At 37.8% G+C, this 22,725-nt stretch overlaps 1 protein-coding gene and 1 long non-coding RNA gene across 2 annotated transcripts; one reads left to right on the top strand and one right to left on the bottom strand.

Moving 5' to 3' along the window:
• Positions 1–6,829: 6,829 nt before the first annotated feature.
• LOC129349961 (uncharacterized) lies at positions 6,830–12,435 on the bottom strand. The gene is made up of 3 exons (XR_008603132.1): positions 12,334–12,435; positions 11,339–11,439; positions 6,830–8,944 (listed from the first exon to the last, which is right to left on the bottom strand). It is a non-coding gene; the product is annotated as an uncharacterized LOC129349961 (long non-coding RNA).
• Positions 12,436–14,612: 2,177 nt separating this feature from the next.
• On the top strand, positions 14,613–22,715 carry gpr143 (G protein-coupled receptor 143). The gene is made up of 9 exons (XM_023299601.3): positions 14,613–14,998; positions 15,863–15,972; positions 16,322–16,416; positions 16,723–16,815; positions 17,168–17,277; positions 17,376–17,484; positions 19,030–19,147; positions 19,224–19,479; positions 21,446–22,715. The coding sequence occupies exons 1-9, from the start codon at positions 14,743–14,745 to the stop codon at positions 21,547–21,549; spliced, it is 1,251 nt and encodes a 416-aa protein (XP_023155369.1). The 5' UTR covers positions 14,613–14,742; the 3' UTR covers positions 21,550–22,715.
• Positions 22,716–22,725: the final 10 nt, after the last annotated feature.

Below are 22,725 nucleotides of genomic sequence, written 5' to 3'. Positions count from 1 at the left end.
CTGTTTTAATGAAACTGAGTTAAGATGTGTAGCTCTGTCATTAAATAGTAAATTATTTCTCAGAATTCACAGAGAAAAGTCTGAAATGTTTGGATAGGTTAGCCTCCCACGTGTTCTTTGGCTCAGCTAAAGCTAACTCTCTCCAACTTCTGGATCTCTTGAGTTGCTTGTTGTTAAAATATCTTGCTAGAGGTGCTGAAGCTCAGAAAGTCTGAGATGTTTGTTCAAAATAAGCTCATTCTCAAGTCTGATCTGAACTGTCCTCTTTTGTTTTAACTTTCCCTAAACTTAGGAGTTAATGACAGAGCAGCACATCCAGACTCAGTCTCATTTATGTAGAGATTAAACTTCAGTGTCATTCATTGATGTTAAAGTGCAGTTTTTCAAATGTTTGTTGCACATGCTCCCGACCAAACCAGTCCAGGTGGAAGACGATGTGGACAGAAAGCTCCAGAGGATGAATATCACACATTTAGGTTGGAAATAAATGTCCATTAATTAGACATTGTCATGCAAAAGTTGGGTTTCCTTTTAATGATGTTCAAATCTTTGTTGAGTGTTTTGTTGATGTTGGTTTCTAAATGTTTTTTGACACTCGGCCACAAAGATTAAAACCACCTACGGCTCACAAGCTGCAACAATTCACACATTATCAACTATCTTTCTGACTAAACTAAGATAAAAAGTGAAAAACTGCCTGATTCCTGCATCATGAATGTAAATCTTTTTGGTTTTTATGACAGTAAACTGAATATATTTGGGTTTGACATTTTATTAACCAAAACAAGAAATGAATTACTGGAGAAAACAATCAACAGATTAATGGACAAAGAAAATGTGTTTTCTAACATATATGGCTGAATTACTCCATTACAAGATACATACAATTTAAATTAAATTTTATTTATATAATGCCAGTTACAGGTCAAATTCTCTCAAGACGCTTTATATTTATTTTATTTTTTTTCATATTTAAAATATGACAAAGTAAGAAACTTAAACCTCTTGACTAATCCAATTTATTATTTGGTTTTTAAGAGACTAATGGACAACTAAAATAACTTTCTCCACTAAAACTAATAAACATGAGGTCAAATAGAAGGAACAGTTTTAAATACTGCAGTCCCACGACGACAAGAATAAAGTTTGTCAACAAAAACTAAATCTGCTGGTGGATTCCATTAAAGTCCTAAAAAATGATAATAAAGTGTGATACTAAAGGTTTGTGGTGCTAAAAATCTCTAAGTAAAGATATTAAGTTGAACATCTGGATGGAGGTTGATAAAAGTTGGCTTACCTTCATTTCTCTGGAGTTGACTCCATGGATTTTATGGATGGTGGTTAAAGACCTGCTCTTCTAGTCATCTTCCTTCTCGTCGCTGTAAAAAGTCACTCCATCCTGGCCGACTTCAACACCTCTTCATGACAACTTATTCTGCCTCCGACCTGGTGGAAACTCCAGAAACTCGGGAAAACCCATCGAGACTCGAAGAACTCGTGGAGACTCGAAGAACTCGTGGGGCGGGGGAAGGTGTGGTGGGTGGTGGGGGGAGGTGGGGAGTAGGGGGGGGGAGGCCGCCACCCACCTCCCCGCCTACTCTCCGCCCTGACTCCACCCAGACTCCGCCTTGGCTCCACCCATGTGGTCACTTCATGAACTACGATGTCAAAGGGACGACGAATTTATGTCTTTTTATCTGATCTGTAGCTCAGTGAGTTAAGGATTTGCCTATGGAGCTGCAGGTCGCTGGTTCGAGACCAGTCCCTTCTTAAATTTTATCAAAGTCCTGACAAAGACAAAGAAATAAACATGCCGGTGGCGGGTCTTGAACCAGCTACCTTCCAGTTGGTAGTCCTCTTCTTATCCCCCTGAGCTACTCGCTCAGATACTAATTCTTCTGGTTTTTGCGCATTTATCATCTATTTTTTTGCCATTTTCGAGTTTTTTTTAACTTGAGTCTTGACTCGACCGTTTTTCTCAGGAGGTTGGACTTCAGCCTTTGTGCTGGAGGGTGGAACCCTCAGTTCCAAGACTTTCCAAAGCCTCCACACCTCCCGAGTCCTCAGGACCTGAGCTTTCAGACAGTCTGAGGGCTGAAATTTTCTAAGTTCTTGAGTTGTTCTCTGTGAGTTTGAACCTTCAGACAGTCTGAGGGCTGAAATTTTCTAAGTTCTTGAGTTGTTCTCTGTGAGTTTGAACCTTCAGACAGTCTGAGGGCTGAAATTTTCCAAGTCCCACAGTAGATCTCTGTTAGATTCAACTTTCAGACAGTCTGAGGGCTGATATCTTCTGAGTTCCTGAGTAGTTCTCTGTTAGTTTGAACCTTCAGACAGTCTGAGGGCTGAAATCTTAAAAGTTTGTCAGTACTTCTCTGTTCGTTTGAACCTTCAGACAGTCTGAGGACTGAAATCTTAAAAGTTTCTCAGTACTTCTCTGTTAGTTTGAACTTTCTAGTTAACAGAAGCCTTAAAACTTGTGACCATGAGTCTTGATTTCACATTTAGACCATTCATCTGAGTTCTTCTCAGACCTTGAACTTTGATTCTCTTCACTGAACAGCAAAGTTTGTGGAGATCAGAAGGTAACATTAGTTTGATAAATGCCTTCAACTACTAGTAGACTTTATCTGGAAAGCAGTTTTCTGAAATGAGTTCTTAGTAAATCTGTCCACAATCAAACCAAGAACATAGAAAGAGGAAATGTTTGAAGAAACAACTTGGATGTTTTCATTTCAGACTAGAAAACACTTTAAGACTTATACCTGTTTTTGCTCTTTTTGATCGTTTTATTGTCTCTTCTGTTTAATTTGATCTTCTAAAATCTAACTGGTGTCTTTTCAAATGTTTTGTCTTTAGTTTGATTATTCTTAAATGTTTAGTTTTGCTCTTTTCTCACCTTTTATTCTTTTCTAATGTCTGATTTGATTTCCAAATGTTTTCTTTTTAGTGTTTTATTGTTTTTTCAAATGTTTTATCGGCTTGTTTGAGTTTTTTTTTCTTTCCCAATATTTAATGTTTCGACTAAATCTTTAAGGTTTTTCTTTTTAAATGTTTTACCACCTTTTAATGTTTAATTTTCTTTTTAAATGCTTCATTGTATTTTCTGTTTAATTCCTATTTGAAGTTTTATTGTCTTTAAGATGTAATTTTCGATAGAATTTAATTGTAGTTAATGTTTAACTATATTAAACAGACAAAATATTGAATTAGATAATTCAACAAGATACAATACATGTCACTATGAAATTAAACAAAATTTTTAAAATACAAATATTAAAAAGTACAGATAAAATATTTTCGACAATTAAACATTTAAAAAATACAATTAAACAAGAAGAATATTAAACATTTTTAAAAATGCAAAAATTTAATTAGATTATTAAACCTTTAAAAAGACAAAACATTAAAAAATTAAATGTTTAATTAGAAAATTACATCTTAAATTTCTTAAATCTTTTTAATAATAAAACTTTTTAAAAGTTTTATTGTATTAATTTTTTTCCTTTAATTGCTTTTTGTTATGTAGTTTATTTCTTTAATCTTCTTTTTCTGTCAAGATTTTGACCCCAACCTTAAAAATGAAACAAATCCTTAAACCACAATGAAAATACTTCTGTTGTCACAATCATGAGTTAGTCAATTATTCAGTTTATCAATTCAACTTTATTTGTTTAGCACCTTTTACACAGATGACAAAACTAAACAAGCAAAGACAAAAAAAACTATGCTAAAACTATGATTAAAACTCAAAAACATTTTTTAAAAAAAGATTTAACATGGTAATAAAGTGTGTTGTGTTCAGGGGATGGAGGGAGTTTATTGAAGTCTTCTGGGGCTCACATGGTAAATCATTTAAAATATAAACTTGATATTCAGTCTAAGGAAACTGGAAACTGCAGAGTGACAGAAGAAGCAACAATATCTCCTGTTTTCTCCTTTAATGAGTCGACTCTTCTTGTGCTTTCAGACCAAAGAACTACAGACTCTTCACAACCTGCTCAAACTCTTGGTACAGGACCTCACCACACGGGTCAAGAAGGTTTCTGTCTCATTTCTACTCTGAAGCTCACCTTCTCCTGCTCAAACTGCTGACAAATGTTTCTGCTGCTCTAAAGTCTGGTCTCCAGAACTTCCTAAAAACTCTCAAAGTCTCTTCTGCTGCAGGTTGCTTTGTAGAACTGTTCCAGAAAACCTCACTAAACCACATGGAGGGGCCTCAAGATAGTCGTCCAAATGAAACCATACAAAAACCAAACGAGCACAATCCAAACGCTAAAGTCTCCTGCAGCCTACCAGAGAACCTCTGAGAACAGAGAATCAGGACAGGAACTCTTACCTTCTGGACAACCAATGTGGGTTCACAAACAAGAATACAGAATGTGTCTGACCAAAAACCTCTGAAGACTCACTACAGCCAAGATAAAGACACAACTCAGCTGCAGCAAATCCACTAATCACTGCACACATTAGCACCATGTGCTAACTGTGGCTAAAGAACCTCATTTACCAAGACAACTATCCAGTACAAAGCCCTAAAACACACCAAGAAACACATTAAAGACGATTTTACTGCTGGAAGCTGCAAGCCAACGCCTAAAGCACAAACTAAAGCAACAGAGCCAAACCCGATTCAGTGGTGAAGAGAAGCAGAGGAAATGTTTGACTGGAGCTAAATAAAGCAGGAAGACACTGAGCTGCTCAGGTGTTCCTGATAACACCAAGCAGCCACCTGGACAGCCAATAGGAACACAGCTTACTGGAAGTCCAGAGGGCTGGGTTAGTGAAGGAAATTTAGTTTAAAGTTGAGGCAGAAAGTTGACAAAGAAAGTTGAAAACCACCTTCTGATACCTGAAATCTCTGAGTTTTCACACAAAGAACACCTGAACATGTCAAACTGGTTCCACAGTAGAACCATCATTGTAAAAACTTCATATTATGGTGTGTTGTTCAAAAAACATTACGACCCGGCTGTCTAGGGTCGCCGAGGAGCAACACAAAAACAGGACAAACGCTGGTTTCCTGGGGGTTAGGCGGCTATTTACTTGAAAGAATACGTTTACAACAACACAACATGTGAGCAGAAAAATCACAAAGTCTGTCTTTAGTTCAGCTGAAAATATTAGTTTTTGTCTTTTTTATTGACCAAACTTTTCAGGAAGTAGATGAAGAATAATTAAAGCTCTCATGTAGAAGTCCAACTTATTTTGGATCCTTGTGGAGAGTTTAGAGTTTGTAAAGCTGTTGAGTTTTTAGAGTCACATGGATTGTTTTGACATTTAATAACCGAGTCCTGAAATAAAATTACAGTTGTGGATTTCTGTCATTTAGTCTGGACTAAACAAATAACAGCAGCATAAATCTCAAACATCATTATGAGGAGTCTGGATTGAGGTTTCTCACTTGATAATGATCAAAACATGAAACTTAAGTTGATTTAAAGAATATTCCACCTTAAATCTTTGAATGCTGACCTAAAAGGTTGGTTTCAGGAAGTATTCCACCTACAAGGTCCTCATACATCCACCTTAAAGGAATATTCCACCAAAAATCCTTGGACATGCACCTAAAATGTTGGTTTAACCGAGTATTCCATCCAAAATCATCAAAGAGACTTAAGGGGCTGGTTAAAAGGAATATTCTACCTAAAACCTCAAATATAGACTCGAAAGGGTGGTTTAGAAAAAATCCTTCAATGTAGACCAAAAAAGTTAGTATGGAGGAATATTCCACCTGAAATGTAGACCTGAGAAGTTGGTTCGGAAGAATATACCATCCTAAACATCCTTAAATGTAGACTAAAAGATGGTTTGGAACAAAATTCCACCTAAAATCCTCCAATGTAGACCTAAAAGGTGAGTTTAATGGTATATTCCACCTAAAATTCCCTACTGTAGACCTTGGAGGTTGGTCTGATGGTATATTCCACCCAACATCATTTAACATAAACTTAAAAAGTTCATTCAAAGGAAAATTCCACCTAAAATTCTTCAATGTAGACCAAAAAATCTTGGTGTAAAGAAGTATTCTACCTTAAATGTAGACCTAAAGGATGGTATGGAGTAATATTCTACTCTAAAATCTTCCAATGTAGACCTAAAAGGTTGATCTCATGGTATATTCTACTCAACATCCTGGAACATTTACCTAAAAGGTTGGTTTAATGGTATATTCCCAGAAGAACCCTTGAACATCAGGCTTAATGGTATATTCCACCAGAAATACTTGTACATATACCAAGAAGTCAGTGTAAAGGAAATGTAGACCTAAAAGGATTGTTTAAAGGAATATTTAAACCATTATTTTCATTATTTAATAATCTGTTATCAGTCAGAACCCTGGCAAACTTATTTTCATCAGTTTTTTTAGTGAAAGTCACAAATAAAGGAGCTCTTGGTTTTTCCCGGCGTTACTGAGTCCAAAGCTGCTGTTTCAACACAGAACGTTCACATGCATCCACAAACCTCTCAGCACTCAAACACCCACAGACAGGAGGCCGGCTGGACCGAGGCTCGGCGGCGTCCTCAGACCCACGAGTCGGGGAGTCGCTGAACTTGTTGGTCCGGTTTGAAGGCCTCCATGTGGTCCAGTAGAAGTCCACGTAGTCGGTGTTGGCTTTGAACCGCAGCGACTGGCCACCATCAGGTGGACCGGCTCGTCCTCGTAGGACTCCTCCTGTAGCCTTGAGGGAACCACAGGAACATTCAGTAGCTGTTGGAGTTCTTCCTGTCAGGCTCGTGGTAGAACGGCTCTGAAGAATCTTGTACTTGTCTGGAACAATCTAACAGCCTAAACTGTTAACAGCGGTGTAAAGAAGCAAACACACAGGCATAGATTAGGACTCAAACTAGATTTATTTTAGAAAACAAACCAACTTAGAGGCATTTGTTCACACATGTGGCTGAATAGGAGGCCGTCGAATCAGATTGGAGGTCTTCACTCTGTAGGTTGTTTGTTTGGTGAGACTCTTGGACCTCCATCAGCTGATGTGGATGTTTGATGGTCTTCCTCTCTAGTGCCAGATGATTCATCCATGAATTCAGCAGCTACAGACTGAAATGAAGCTCATGCTGCCGTTATTGAATTCCTGTTCCAGATCAAATGTTCAGAGCTCACCTTGAATGCAGCCGTCTGCTGTCTGATAGTTTTTCTCATTGTGGTCTTCAATAAAGTCTTTTTCCTCATGTCAGGATGTGGTGAGACTCTTTCTCAGTCTCTGCAGACGTCCCTCATTGTGCATCTCCAGAGAAGAAACAGAAAAACTGGTCACTGCTTCAGCATCAAACGCTCTCCAGCATTGAGAGTGTTTTAGGAATTCATTCATTGTGTTGTGAACTTTGAAGGAGCAGAAACTTTACAGCTGCCAAAGATATGAGCTCCAATTCTGGATGTTTTAGGAAATGAAGTTCATCAAATGAACACTTGATTTTTGCTGATAACTCTCATTAAATTACTGAAGAAATCCAACATAAAAACCTGTAAACTCTCAGGCAGCTTTTGTTAAAGTTTGTCTATAATTCTATCATCATGTTCTGGAACCAGGACTCTGCAGAAGTTCCTTCAATCAGATACTTGTGTGTTTCTATTTAAGGTCTCAGGTTTGAACGTACAGCAGAGGATTAGAAAGGAGTGATTTTAATATTTAAATCAGTCCAGTAAATGTTTGGAGTAAAAATGATTAAAATTTAGATTTAGATAGATTTGTGTCATAAATAATATTGTATAGTCTCACTTAAATTTATCCAAATGAGTTCAGTGTATTTACATTTTAGAGAATATTTGATTTCTTAATCTCAATACTGTAGGGTCTGACCCTAAATATTATAATAATGATGTCAATTTAAATAATATTTTAGTGCAGAGTCATAAACTTTAATCAGATAAACTTACATAATAAATATCACTGTACAATCTTAACCTGAACATTTATATTATCGAGGTAAATTTACATAAATCATGATATTCTAGAGTCTTAACTGGAATATTTCTAACATTAATCTTTTTGTATTGTGCTGATAAACAACAATAACCTGACTTTCAGATAATATTTGTTGTCTGTGATTGTGAGACTAAATTCCTCCACATTCTGGAACTGGACTGCATTTCCCAAAATGGAAACATGGACAGAATTTAACACTCAAGTATCCATGGCAACGCTAAAGTTTCTGCTTCTTACCAAAGTTCACAACACAAGTAAAGATTTTAATGTAAAACTTCAGGGATGACTGCCAACCAAGTATTCTGATCAATACTTCATGATCAATATCAGGACAGATGTTACAACTCCAGCTGTTGCATTAGACTGCAGTTATTCACAGAGAAATTAAAACACCACATTCCTCATAAAAACTAGATGAACTTTTATTAAATAAAGTGTTGGTGAATAAACAGTGTAAAAAGTGTAAAGCAGCTCCATTAAATCAGGAGATGTGAGACTTCCACAGCATGGATCACCATCTGCTGTGTTGATTCATAGCTGAATGTCAGAATGAACTGAGATAGAAAAGCTGCTTTGAGCTGCAACGTTACGGTCTGATAATCCAACACCATCACAGTTTTCATCTGGTTGTTTTGCTCCAACATGCTGTGAAGTTCAGTTTTTACCTGAATCAATACAGAGATTCTATTTCCAACCAAGACTGGAATAAAAATTAGAATGTTATGAGGTTATTAATGCAACTAAATCCTTTCAGATGGAAGGATTTACTTCTAAGTTCTAATTCAAGTTTCAGTTGGAGCACATTGCATTCACAAAGAAAAACAGTGATACCTTCATAGCAACATTTAATAAACCTAAAGCTTCCCTGTTGGCTCATTGGTGGAGTTTGTTACTGAGCATCTGAACCTTAAATCCAGTGAGACGACCATCTTCAGTCGAGGCCAGTCAGAGAACTTCAAGACCTTCCATCAGCTGGACCAGATGTGGCATCATCTCCCTCTGAACATCTGGATGACAGGAGAAAAGACAGAAATCAAACACAGATCACAGAAATACAATTTATTCACTTTCATCATTTTATAAAAGTAGCATGAACTTTATTAAAACTTGACAATATCAGTAATGAAAGTAAATGTTTTTATCTCATGTTGAAGCTAAATTTAAAGTCAATTTTAATGACAGTTTATCCTGAGAGGAGTGAGAATGGAGCTTTTCTTTCCTTTTTAGAATATTCCCTCAAAATATTCTGTTTATTGGCTTTAGAAACATTTGTCCTTACTTATTTATATTTAGATACCTCAGACTGATACACTTTGCTGGTTTGCAGATAATTTCATGTACAATGACATAAAGATCTTCTATTATAACATATTTTGCTAAAACAAGAACTGCAAACCTTCTCAACCATCTCTCAGGCTGCAAAATTCCAACTGCGACCAAGAATTATCTGATGTAGTTATTATTATAATCTTTACTGAACCAGCCCTGGAATTAATAAAAATCTGTATATGGATATGATTTTCTCTGATGGGACCACTATGGAAGCCGTAGTAACAATTAACTATCCTTTGAAGGGAAAGATTAGGTCTTCTTCAGGTGGATTAAAAAAAAATGCTCTCCCTTAAAAAAATGCTCTCCCTTTAAAAAAAAAAAATAAATGCATACAATAAAGTAAATCTCTTCTGCACTGCACACATTCTACACTTTTGTATAACTCTGGATGTCAGAGTAAAGGCAGACAGATCCACCAATCAGCCACAACATTCTGACCTCTGACAGCTGAAGAGAACAACATCCATCATCTTGTTCTAATGCAACGTTCTGCTGGGAAACCTTGACGTTCATGTGGATGTTTGACATGTACCACCACCTAAACACTGCAGGACAAACAACCCCCTAGTCTCCATGGCAACAGCAGTCCTTGATGCCAGCTGCCACCTTCAGCAGGACAAACTGCTCAGGAGTGATCCAAGGAACACGACAGAGTTAAGCTGTTCACCTGGGTTCCACACTCCCCACATCCAGATCTGATTGAGCATCTGTGGGATGGTCCAGGATCAGCCTGGTCTAGGTAGGACCCACCCTGCAACCCACAGGATCCACAGAATCCACAGGACATCCCCAGAGGTTCTGACGAACCACTGGGTCAGAGGAGTTTTAGCAGCATAAAGGGACCAACACTGTATTAGTCAGGTGGTCAGAATGTTATACTGTTATATTGTCATGCTGATTATATGATCAGTAAATGCATTACTTTGGAAATCAATGAGTAGACCAAGTATCAGCCAGTGGTTTAGACAGATGCTGTCAAATCTCCCTGTAGAAAAAATAACTTACATTTTGAAAGACAAGCAGCAGGTCTTTGAAAACATATGGGGACCCTTTGTGAAGTACGTCAAAGATCAAGATTTAGCAGACCCTCAGATTGATGAGTGATTGATGGACCATGCAGCTTCTGCACCTGCATTTTTATTTTTGTGTATATTCTCATAGGAATGCATGTGCACTTATGTACTAATATAAGGGCACTTAAGTGCTGATTTTGTTGTGTTATCTTTGAAATAACAGATTGTAACTGGACTTGCACTAAAGTTTATAGAGGAGAGAAGCAGTTTGTTTATTTGTTTGCTGTTATTTTTTTGTTTGTTTTTGTGTTTTTCTTGTTGTTGTTTTTTTTTAAAAGCAGCAAAACAGTTTGTATTCTATTTTATATACAATGCAAAGATGTTTCAATTGCTGTGGAAAACAAAATAAAAATATTGTGGAAAAAAAAAAAAACGTTACCATCAATTATAACGTCCACATTGATCAGGAAAAAAAACAAACTCAGTTCATTCAGAAACTGTGGGGTTAAACCTAAAAACACAGACCTCAACAGCAGTTTGTTTCAAAGCAGAACACCAGCTGGTTTTCACTAAAGAAGCTTTCAGAGCAACAATTAAATGACAGTTTTGTTCTCATTAAGTTCAGAGTCAGCCAAAATAATGTATACACACATCAGGAAAAGTAAAACTTTTATAAATATTTCATTTGTATAAGTACTTCTATACATATAGATAACTCTTTCAAAGTTTGATCAAATCACGATAACTCTGTGTCCTGTTGTACAATGTTTTCCCAACAGATGGCGCTACCCTCATGAATGGAGCAGCAACAAGTGACGTCTACAACACAACAGAAATGTCTGGAAGCCAGTGGCCTCCACTTTGAGCACCTCTTGTAATTGTAGAGGCCAAAGATAATTTTTATTAATCTCCTGATGTCTGAATAAATTTGGTATTGAAATATTTATGCAAGTTTTTCTTTTTCTGATGTGTGTAAACATTATTTTGGCTGACTCTGTATAATGGGTTTCTGACAGTTCACCAGGCAACATCTTTTTATAATAATGACAAACATACCTGCATTCTACAGGAGTGATTTTCCTCATGTGCAGGTAAAGATGTGTGAGGAGCTTAGAGATGACAGGAGCAGGAGTCATCCTCACTAATTCAGCTTCCACCTAGAAACAGAAAGACCACAAACAAACACACTGATATACTCTCAAACGTTCAACCTCACAGCCTCAAAATATCTGTTTAGGAAGTGTTGTGTTTCTAAATTCTGCTGAAAGCATTGACAGACATTCTCTTACAAGGTTGTGTAAAAAGCAGCCTGTCCTCTGAGCTATCGAGAAATTTTCCTGAACAAAGTTTCTACGTGTAAATCAGCTCAACAAAAACTAAAGCCTCAGTCAGAGATAACAGGTATCGCAAATGATAAAGAACGTTCTTTGTTAACTCAGACTTTCTGCTTCAACCTCATAAAAAGGGGAGTTTAACTCATCAGGTGACGGAAAATGAACGGCTTGTACAGTTCTAGATCCAAAAGTAGGATGTTTCAACTCATGTTTTACTACAAATACATGCAGTAATAAATAAATACAATGGCTGGTTGTTAGTTTATTCACTATTAATGTCATTTTATATGCTGGATTGAACTTGAGCAGTGGAAGAGAGAAGGAATTTAATGAAATTATGGAGATTCAGAGAGATAATGTTGCGCAATGTTAAGCACAGTTTAATTCAAACCAGCTGAATGTTAAACTTCAGTGCAGCTGAACGGGTTTCAGTTAACCTTAAAGTAAAATAACTTTTTTAAAAGCTAAAATACACAGCAGAGAAACACAGGTTGAGAAGGTAATTCTAATAATGAGGACAGCTGCAGCAGCAACTAACACAGGTGTTCAGCGGTAAGTTAGCCACCTGTGTTAATTAGCCCGCTAGCTAACTTAGCCGCTTAGCTAGCTAACGCGTCCGGACCAACTGCTCAAACACGACAAAACACAACTCTTCACAAGTCGCTGACTTAACGTACACAAAATAACGCTACAGGTTAGAAGTATTTATCTTCTTACCATGTTTTACTCCAAAAACAAGGTCACCAGAAGCCAGAGATGCTACCAGATGCTACCTAGCGCGCTGTCTTCTATACACGTCTATGGTCTGACCAATCACTGCTCTCTGGCTCTCAGTCAGTCTGACCAATCACTGCTCTCTGGCTCCGCCCTCTGAGAATCTTGTTGTCGTTTGGCTCCACACGTGCTGATGACCACTTCCGGTCTCAGAAAATGAAAAAAACTGACCTTTTTTCGTTTCTGTCTCTTACTGATTTTATTTTTTGTTATTCTAAATATAAAATGAAAATCAAAGCATTTTTAAAATTCCGTACATCCCTTTTTGATCATGAAAAAGGAAAAACGCCTTGTATTTCAATTTTAATTTTTGTATTTTAAAACCAAGATCAAATAATCACTTTGTGTTTCAATACCCGTTTCAGAACGGAATATCCAATTGCCAGATATATACACGGACCCTACACCAATGCAAATATGTTTGCATTTTAAAATGTCTGGGGCTGGCTGTTCTCTGCAAACGTACCATATGTGCAGAAACAGAATTTGCATGCAATATGGGAATGTGTTGGCTCTCATGTTTTAAATTTCATCCAGTATATGGATGCAAGCTTCCTATAGAGTCCCTGATACATTTGTGTGCAATTTGAATTCATTGGAGTACAAACAGACTCCAACAATGATGATGCAAACTGCTTTACAAATAAGTAACAATTATGTATGACACGCGCATTGCCTATAGCAGAAAAATGCCAGCCATAAACCATATAAAAATGGGTTTAAATGTATATGATGCAACTAAAAGAGTCTATTTGTACAGGATCCGTCAATCCATGGCACACAGTCTTTTCTGCTGTTAGAACTGTTCCTTTCTTACCCAGCAGCACCATCAGACAGCATCATTTGTAGGTCACAGTTGAGTGGAATAGTCTATGTATGTGTATTCAGGAGTTATCAAGTGGCTCGGTTTAATATTGGGACGTCTCAGACTCCCGGCGCACACACTGAGGGCGATGGGATGGATGGATGAACTGTCTGCCTTTAACTAGACCACTTATTAGCTCACAAGTGAAAGAATTCACCGGCTTTCAGAGCTCTATCATGTCATGTCGGTGATACCTCACCTCCAATTATCTATGTCTGGGGTCTTATTAGAAAAAATATAGGTAAAATAGATGTGAAAAAATACATATAGAGAGAAATAAAAACTAATTCATGCCTCTGATATCTCTCAGCTACGACACACATTCACCATGGCACTGTTTCGATAAGCTTCTGCAAGGTCACAGCATTTATTTCTGTCCAGAGTTGCATTAAGGAATAGTAATTGGGTGGTTGATTTATTGATGCTTTCATATTATTATATACAGTGTTTACACTTACAGAGTTGTGCATATTGATTGCCTGCATTGTTCCCAATCATTGTGTTTTAGGTTACTCTAGTGAAGTATTTCGTCTCCATCTGGCTCAGAATACAGCAGCTCGGCTACATCACCTGACTTCCCTCCACCGACTCCCTGTTTGTTTTAGAATTGATTTCAATCACATTTAAAGGACCTGGCTCCTAGGTATGTAACAGAAATGCTGACCCGTATATGAGCCAGTTTGCAGCCTTATATCTCAGGTGGGGCCTTTACCACTGTTCTAAAGCCAAGGCTTAAATCTAAGGCTGACTGAGTATTTGCCATTAAGGCCTCTTGGCTTTTAAATGACCTACATGTGGAAATAGGGCTGCAGAATCAGTGTTTTAAACCTAAAACCCATTTATCTAGACTTGATTTTATGTGATATTGTCACTTTTACTCTCTTTTACTTTGTGAGTTGGCCTTTGTTCCTGTTTTTGTATTACTATCTATTTATATTGAAATTCTGTGTTGTTTTACCTCTATTTCTCCACTTTTTTTTACTTCTCTGATCATTTTTTTCCTTTCCATTTGCCCTGTCTGCCTTTCTGTTGGATTATTATCGTCTTGTTTGGCTTGTCTGTCAAAGCACTTTGTAAGCTCTACTTTAACAATGTGCTATGTAAAGAAAGTTACTCCTCTTTGAAGTTTTTTGGCCTGTGCTTACAGTAAATTGGTACCACCAGAATGGATCACAAATTCTCTATAAAGTGAAATGAATTCACTCAAATTAAACATAGTAGCTTTGTTGATCCCCCTAAATCAGTCTCATTCACACAACAGCCCTTTGTCAGTTTCTTGCATTGTGCCCCACAGTTAAGCTACAACTGCAGGGATTAAATAGAAGCACATGATGATTCAGCCCCGTGATTTCTCACAGAGTTGGGTCATGGACTCAGTCATTTCCTCTGCTTTTCTTTTTCTTTTTCTCCTGACACGGTAGCCCATTTCTTTCTTCCCCCTCTCCCTCTTCCTCTCTCTTTCCTTCCCTCTCTGTCTGCAGTCCGTGATGGCATCTCCACGGCTGGAGACGTTCTGCTGCCCGAACCGGGACTCGGCTACAGAGTTCGTGGTCACCTTCCAGCCCGTCCTGTTCGGAGCTTTGACTCTTGGAAGCGCAGCTCTGAGCCTCATCTTCGCTCTTCTCCAAATTCTCCCGAAGCGCAAAGGATACAGGAGACTCGGACAGTATCCTCTGCCCAGGCCTGCGTCCTCCTCTCGGATTCTGTTCATCATCAGTATATGTGACATTCTGGGATGTGCAGGTAAAGAAGTAACTGACCTACTTTTCTGTTAACTGTGAAAGTGGAGTGGGTTAGTTTCATGGCGCGCTGTTGCTGCTCGCTGGATAATTACGCACGCCAGTTTTCTTGTTTTAACCCTTATGTTGCGCACTGTTTGTGTGCAGCTCTGAAAAGTGCATTTATCTGCTATCTTGTCTGTATAAATAAAACTTTAATGAGATTTTACAAAATCAAATCTTTGCTCTTTGCTCTTGAAGCTCTTAAACTCCAAACAAAAGAATGAATCATGATCCACTCATGTGAGTAAGAAAATGACTCTTAACAGCTGCTACCCCCCCTTTTTTTATGTTGTTGTTGGTGTTGCCTTGGCTTGATTGGAATGCACCATAAAACCTCAAAGCAACTAGAAGTCTGCAGATTATTCTCAGACTGCTGCACTGCCTAAGAACCAGTGTGACATCTGAACTGATCATTCATCACTTGCTCCTGCTCCTGCTGAAAGGGAAGGCAGATGAAGTCATGTAGTTCTGTGTGCTTAGTGGCCGGTGAGATTCATTCGCTGCTGCAAACCAACAGCTTGATGACAGTTTAAAATGAAATACAGCTCAGCGTGGTGTCTGAATCGCATAAAGACTGTGGGAGAGCTCCCATGTTTCCACTGTGAAGTGAAACTGAGGAGGAAATGGAAACACCCTTATAAAATGCACCTGGTGGAGGTTCCTATTCCCATGATGTAAAGCTGCTATAAAAAGGAATCTGTGACTGCATCTAATTAGTTAAAGCAACTGATAATAAGGGCGGAAAAACAAGAAATTTTATGTGTTTTAAATGTTAATTAAAACCAGAACTTTTTTGTGCCTTGAGTTCATTTTCTTCCTATTGCAGGCATCATTGTAAGATCATCGGTGTGGCTGGGACTTCCCAACATCATCGACAGCATCTCAGTGACCAACAACACTGAAGTCTGGCCGGAAGTCTTCTGCGTTGGCAGTGCAGTAAGCCTCACTTTGCTTAGCAGTTCAGTTAGACCTTCATGTGAACTGAGAAAACCCTCGTCATGTCTTATCCTTATGCTTGACACTTAAGAGAAGGAAGAACAATGGGGAGAGGAACATACAAAACATGCGTGATCCCAGAAAATCCTGATTTCACGCATGGAAGTGGTCATTCTGTTGCATGCATGTTCGACAAGCTTGCTCACAGCTGACTGTAAAATATATGTCACAGTGTGTCCTGTGAAGCATGACACAGCAGAGGAAATAAAGCAAAAATCAAACCAGGTACTGTTGTTGGAGTTATTATAATTATGCCCTTTACTTTAAGTATCCACTGTATGTGTTGCAGATGTGGATCCAGCTGTTTTTCAGCGCCTCTTTCTGGTGGACTTTTTGCTACGCCGTCGATGTCTTCCTGGTGGTGAAAACATCTGCAGGAATCAGGTTAACCTCACCTTCCATTCACAATTCATTATCACCTCATCATCTGCTCCTATAGAGAGCAGGATGACTATACACTGAACTGATAATGAGCTGTTAGCATTAACACACTTTCCCCTCACGTTGTTGTTGCTTTGTGTTGTGCTGCTACAAAAGTTAGAATTTATTTTTTTCCATGTGGTTTTCCTCGCCAGTCAGTGCAGTGACTTTGTTTTCTGCACAGAAAAAAAAACTTCATCCCTGAGATAAAGAGGGAGCTGCAGCATGTGTTGTGAACTCGGTCTCATGACTTGTTTCTCTCCCCATCAGCACCATTATCCTCTACCACATGATTACATGGGGTCTGGCTGTGCTGCTGTGCGTTGAAGGAGTGGCCATGCTCTACTACCCATCCATTTCTGAGTAAGACACTTTGTTGTGCCTGAGACACACCGACACTTTCAGCATTTGTTAGAAGATAAAGATTTTTCTTGTTTGTTTCACTGTCTGATCTTCCTATTAGAGCCCAAGGCTATCAGAATTAAAGAGAAATCATCAAATATACGAGCAGATTTAACCAAATCTAGTCAGTTTATTTCCATGGAAAACTGTTTGTCAAACATGATCTGTGCCAGTGTCATCTAACTAACTGTAATGCTGTGATCCAACTTTGTTTTCTGATTACATTTCTTTTGATTTAGTAAACACAACAACTGTTAACCGCTATGAAGTTGTTTCCATTGCTGATTTAATAATTTGTCCCAATTTGGTGCAGTTGTGAGCAGGGCCTGCAGCACGCCATTCCTCACTATGTGACCACATACGCACCGATGCTGCTCGTCCTCGTGGCCAATCCTGTCTTCTTTAATCGGACCATATCTGCAGGTCAGCTCCTCCTGCTTTCAGATCTCTCTGACAAAAACAACACGTGTGCATGGGGAGAAACAATTAACTCTCTCAGTTCTCTCCTCTTTCCAATCTAGTGACGTCTTTACTGAAAGGACGACAAGGAATCTACACAGAAAACGAGAGAAAGCTGGCCAATGAGATCAAAATACGCTTCTTTAAGATAATGCTGGTGTTCTTCATTTGGTAGGTTACCGTTCTTTATCTAAGGGCTTAAAGGAAAGTGCGGTTATTTGCTCTCTTGCTGTATTGTCAACATTAAGCTGCCTGTTAGCTTAGTATGATAACAACATAAACCCACCTGCACCTTTAAAACTCACTGATTCCAATCTTGTATCACATTTATCTGTATGAAATGTAAAAACAAGAGGCTGTATTGTGGTTTTATTGGTGGGTGGTGTACCAAATGAAGCCTTGCTATTGGTTGCCGGGCAACCTCACAATGACAAGACTCCAAAAAGTCACAGTGTCTGGCCAAAAATCAATATAAAATATAACCACATACTGTTTTTATTCTGTCTTTCAATATTTCCAAAATTTTGCACTACTTTTGCACACATATTTATGTATTGTTACTTGTGTTCCACTTTCATTTCAGTTCCATATTTGTGTTTTGGAATGTAATCCACTGGTTTAAATGCTTGTCTAAAGCATGAATTTTTTTAAAATCAGTGTTGCAAAATACTTCATTGTTATGAACTTTAAAAGTCTTACCTTGATTTACCTTGTACATATAATGTAACTCTCAGAAAGTTAGGCCCTCACAGTATTAGAAAAGTCTGCTAATAGATTTGAATACTGTATTGAAACAATGACAACAAAGCAATGACTGTAACAACAGAAATATACAGTAGAATTTGTCGCAGTATGTTTGTAAAATGGTTAACTGTTATAAGCATTTAAAATGTGTGAAGTGTAGACGATTTGGTAGTAAATGGGTGAAAACAAGCAAAACAATAGACCTGATCATTCCATTAGGGTCAATATATAATTGTGGGACTTTTTCTATCATAGTTGACATTTTTTGCTGTTTTCAGGCCGAAAATCAACATGGCTGCCTATAACCAAACACCACATGGTATTTTTACAGAAAGATTCTTCTAATATATTATATATACAATTAAGTAAAATTGAAATTGAAAGTTATTTATAAAGATATTGTAGTAAACCTGTTGACATGTGATAAATCCATTCTTGACTCACACATTACTTTATATTAAATAACTCAGAAAGCCTTGGAGTCTTTCCAGTCTTTTCTTCAGGAGGAAATGACATCATGTGGAGCAGGTCATGTGATCTGGAATTAACACACTTCCTTGAGAGGTGTTTTTGTAATGGGGAACTTAGTGGAAAGCGATTTCTTGGACACAGATACAATTTGTTGTTTTCCATATAAAATTTGACATATTGCCAAAAAAGAAATATCTGTCATGATTATCTCAACTTAATTAAAAGAATACAATTAAAACAACTTTTGAATATTATTGTTTAGCTAATTAGAAGGTGGTTATTAAATTCGGACGGTTATTTAGTTGACATTTTAGTGATATCCAGTCATTTTTTATGAATAAGTGATTGTTTCCATAATAAATAATTCTGGAATTTGTAAAGACATGATCATAGATCGTAGTTTGTGTATTTCCAGATTATTAAGTGTTTCCTCAAGCTATATGACTATGAGAATGCATCTTTTCAACTTTTTTAAAGGTTGTTTTTGCTCTGATGTTGTAGCTGGGTTCCCAACATCATCAACGAGAGCCTCCTATTCTATCTGGAGATGCAGACCGACATCAATGACGGCGGATTCAGGGATATCAGGAACGCAGCCCTCATCACATGGTTCATCATGGTGGGTTAGAAAACATCGGCCTACAAACCAGCATGTTAAAGAACATTTTAAATGATGCTGTATTTTACCATTCTAGGGCATCCTGAACCCCATGCAGGCCTTCCTCAACACTCTGGCCTTCCACGGCTGGACGGGCTTCGATGTCGACCTCAGCCTGCACCGGAGGAGGGAGCTGGCCTGGGACTCGGTCTCTACGTCGGTGCCTAACGCTGCCAGCCATAACCCCATAGTGGGAACTACTCTGCTTTATCAGAGTCACGTCCAGGAAGCCCAGAAAAGCATGATGGGAAACGGGCAGCAACACTCAGACGCCATGAGTGTCCTCTCAGAAGGTAATTGGCTTAACAATGGTAGTAACAGCTCGCCAGTATATCAGGGCTGGTGATGCTGACATAGAGCATCATATACGGACTGGCCACTCGTAATATGAAATATTTTCTTCTGGATGTGACCGTGATGGTGCCACAGCATCTAATGGAGAGACATGTTTTTCTATTAGACAATATTTGTACAATTAAATTAGCTTCGATAATAAAATTTTACGGACATAGACCAGGATCAAATTAAAGCTCTCTGTGATTCATTTTCTAAAGTATTTTTTATGCTAGTGTTATGGCAGATTATTGATGGATGTAATGATTAGGTAACACCCTGCAAGACTGTCTGTTTTGATCTGTAATGAACAGTACAATGCAGGGAAGTCACAGATTTTCTATGATGCTACTATTCTGAATGGATTTCTTTCTTCATAATTGTCAGCATAACTAAATGCTTTTGCAGATTGTCTATTAGTGGTGAAGAAATATTTAAATCCATAAGAAATGATGTCAGTATTGCAAAGTGAATAATATTGCAAGTAAAATTTCTGCATGGATATTCCTACTTAGGTACAAGTACATTAGTATTAGATGCAAAATGTATTTAAAGTGTCAAAGTACAGGTTTGGTCCTGTATGTTACTGTAGTGCCATACAGGACAGGTGTATGATACTACAGTACCGTACAGGACAGTACCTGCACTACTTTATGCAAAGTTTTATACACAGGGACAGCAGATAAATCTAAAGGGTCATGGGATGATTCATGGGAGAGAAAAGAAGAAAACTAAAAGAAAAAGTGAAAAAAAAAAGAATTCTGACATACAAATCTGCCTTCTGTTTTTTTTTTCTTCCAATCTTTGATTTTTGCTAAGATATTGGAATAACCGTTCATTTATTTAAATCAGGGAGGGAAAAGTCACTATGGGATGGAGCTGTTAACAAATCATATCAGCGAAAATGTGACTCCGACTACAAACTGTTCTTTGTAAGAAGCAGAAAAAGTTGTGAACCCCTGGTTTTATCTTTAGCATGTTGTATTAGGTAGCATACAAAGGAAACACTCAAGTAAAACACAAGTACTTTGAAGGTGTACTTAAGTAAACTTTTTGTTACACTATTGTTCTGAGCTGTCACCCAGAGCTCTAACCCTGTAAAACCCACTGTTATAGAATAGAAAATTTAAAAAACTAGCAAATTATCAAAAATTATTTTTTGCCCATTTTTTTCTATATTTGGGTCTTACAGGGTTAAGCATCATTATTTATTGATAATCACATTCCAAGCAGGGAGCAGTAGAGAAGCTGGTAAATATACAGATGAAGCAGGTAAAACACACTCAGCTGCTACTGCACTGAGCTGCATATTTCTATATAATAGAAAGCTAATTCACAACTAATACAACCATCCCATAATAAATCTTCACAAAGGTCATAATGTTGAGTTTTTATTTAGACCGTTTCAGAGGCGTGTTGATTCACCTCATTTGGCTGCTGAAATTTGTTGTACTGCTAAACAGAATTTGGTTTTACATCGAGTCTTTAGAGAAATCTCTCACTACGAGCTTCAAGTGAAGCTTTATTGCAGCGCTGCTTTATTTACCTCAAAAACCAGCAGCAAAGTGTGTGTTTAAGACTCATGCATTCACTGCATAAGAAACATTATTTATTCTGTCACTGGAGCAACACTGTGTGATTTCCTACATTTTTACGTGTTTATGCACATTGTAGATCATGTATTCACTGTTTTGTATCACCAGTGTCTCTGGCAAGTGTTTAGAAATAAAGTGAATCGTTGAAACTTTTCTTTTTCATTCATTCATTTATAGATTTTGATTGAATAAGGAGTATCAGCAATAGACAAAAAAAATACAAATCAATAAAAAATTGCCAGAAATTAGCAGGATATACATTATTAAACACATTTTTTAAGGTGTCATGTGCAGTAACACCCAGTAATCTACCCTTATTTTGTCTTGCTAGGTTCAGAGTCTAGTACAGTTGAAATCCACATTTCCAGCGAGCTACGAGACTATGAGGATGTAGACGCTGACGGAGAGTCCTTGGAGAACTCAGTGAGGCACTAGCTGGGGTTTTCACCAGTCCGCCTCCCCTCCACTGCGCTGCACGACTTTGTTCTTTTTGTTTTAGATCATCTACACTTAGCCTCTATTATCCTGTTGAGATTTTAACCGGTCATGAGATTTCAGTAGCTGGCATGACAGAGTAAGTCTGATTGTTAATCCAAGCCTTTTCACTTCCTTCTAAGCGTTTTAAATCGGTCTGTTACGGTGGCCGAGAGGTGGAAACCAAATTTACATAATACAAAACACTTTTACAACCTCCAAGACAAATTTACAAGCGACAAAACACTTTTACAAATCCAAATTCCAAATTTACATAATGCAAAACACTTTTACAACCTCCAAGACAAATTTACAAGCGACAAAACACTTTTACAAGTCCAAAAACACTTTCAAAAATCCAAATTTAACCGGAAAGGGAATGTCCCAACTCCGGGGTTGAACCGGAAGTGACGAGAACGGCTAATGCTAGTTTTGGTTGTTGTTGATGGTGAACCAAGCGAGCGGGTGATGTTTTGCCCGTTTTGTGGGGAACATATGAACCGATTGACGCGGTTTTGTTTTTCGTGTGGTCGGTCTTTAGAGTGTTTAAATGGCGCAGATCAGACCGACAGAGTGCATTAGCCGCTCCACGTTGTCACTTCCGGTTATACCCCGGAGTTGGGACATTCCCTTTCCGGTTAAATTTGGATTTGTAAAAGTGTTTTTGGACTTGTAAAAGTGTTTTGTCGCTTGTAAATTTGTCTTGGAGGTTGTAAAAGTGTTTTGCATTATGTAAATTTGGTTTGCACCTCTCGGCCACCGTAGTCTGTGGTTCACTGTAGCACTATTTTACAGGCCCATCAAGCATACAGCAACAGAGTCCCAAAGCTACTGAGTCTTGTAGCCGTCAGTCCACAGAACAAACGTGACATTTTCTCATGAGCTACTCTCAGGCTGACCTTTTAAAAGTGCCTTACGTGCTTGAGGAAACATTTTTTTTTACTGGCAAGTTCCCTGAATTGAATGCACTGAATTTGTGATATTGTCATTAAGCTGCCAAAACCCGACAGAATGTAGAAAGGTCATTAGTCTTTTTTTATATATATAAAAGTTGTTGTATTGCCTACTGTCTATCCTGTATTTTTGCACACATCTATTTTATGCTATATTAAATATCTTGTAGTTTTGTTGGTGAAG

This window comes from Amphiprion ocellaris, chromosome 11 (genome assembly GCF_022539595.1).
Source record: "Amphiprion ocellaris isolate individual 3 ecotype Okinawa chromosome 11, ASM2253959v1, whole genome shotgun sequence".
Lineage (NCBI taxonomy): Eukaryota > Metazoa > Chordata > Actinopteri > Pomacentridae > Amphiprion > Amphiprion ocellaris.
Note: the sequence above shows the minus strand (reverse complement) of the source record. Positions and strands in the feature narration are given on the sequence as shown.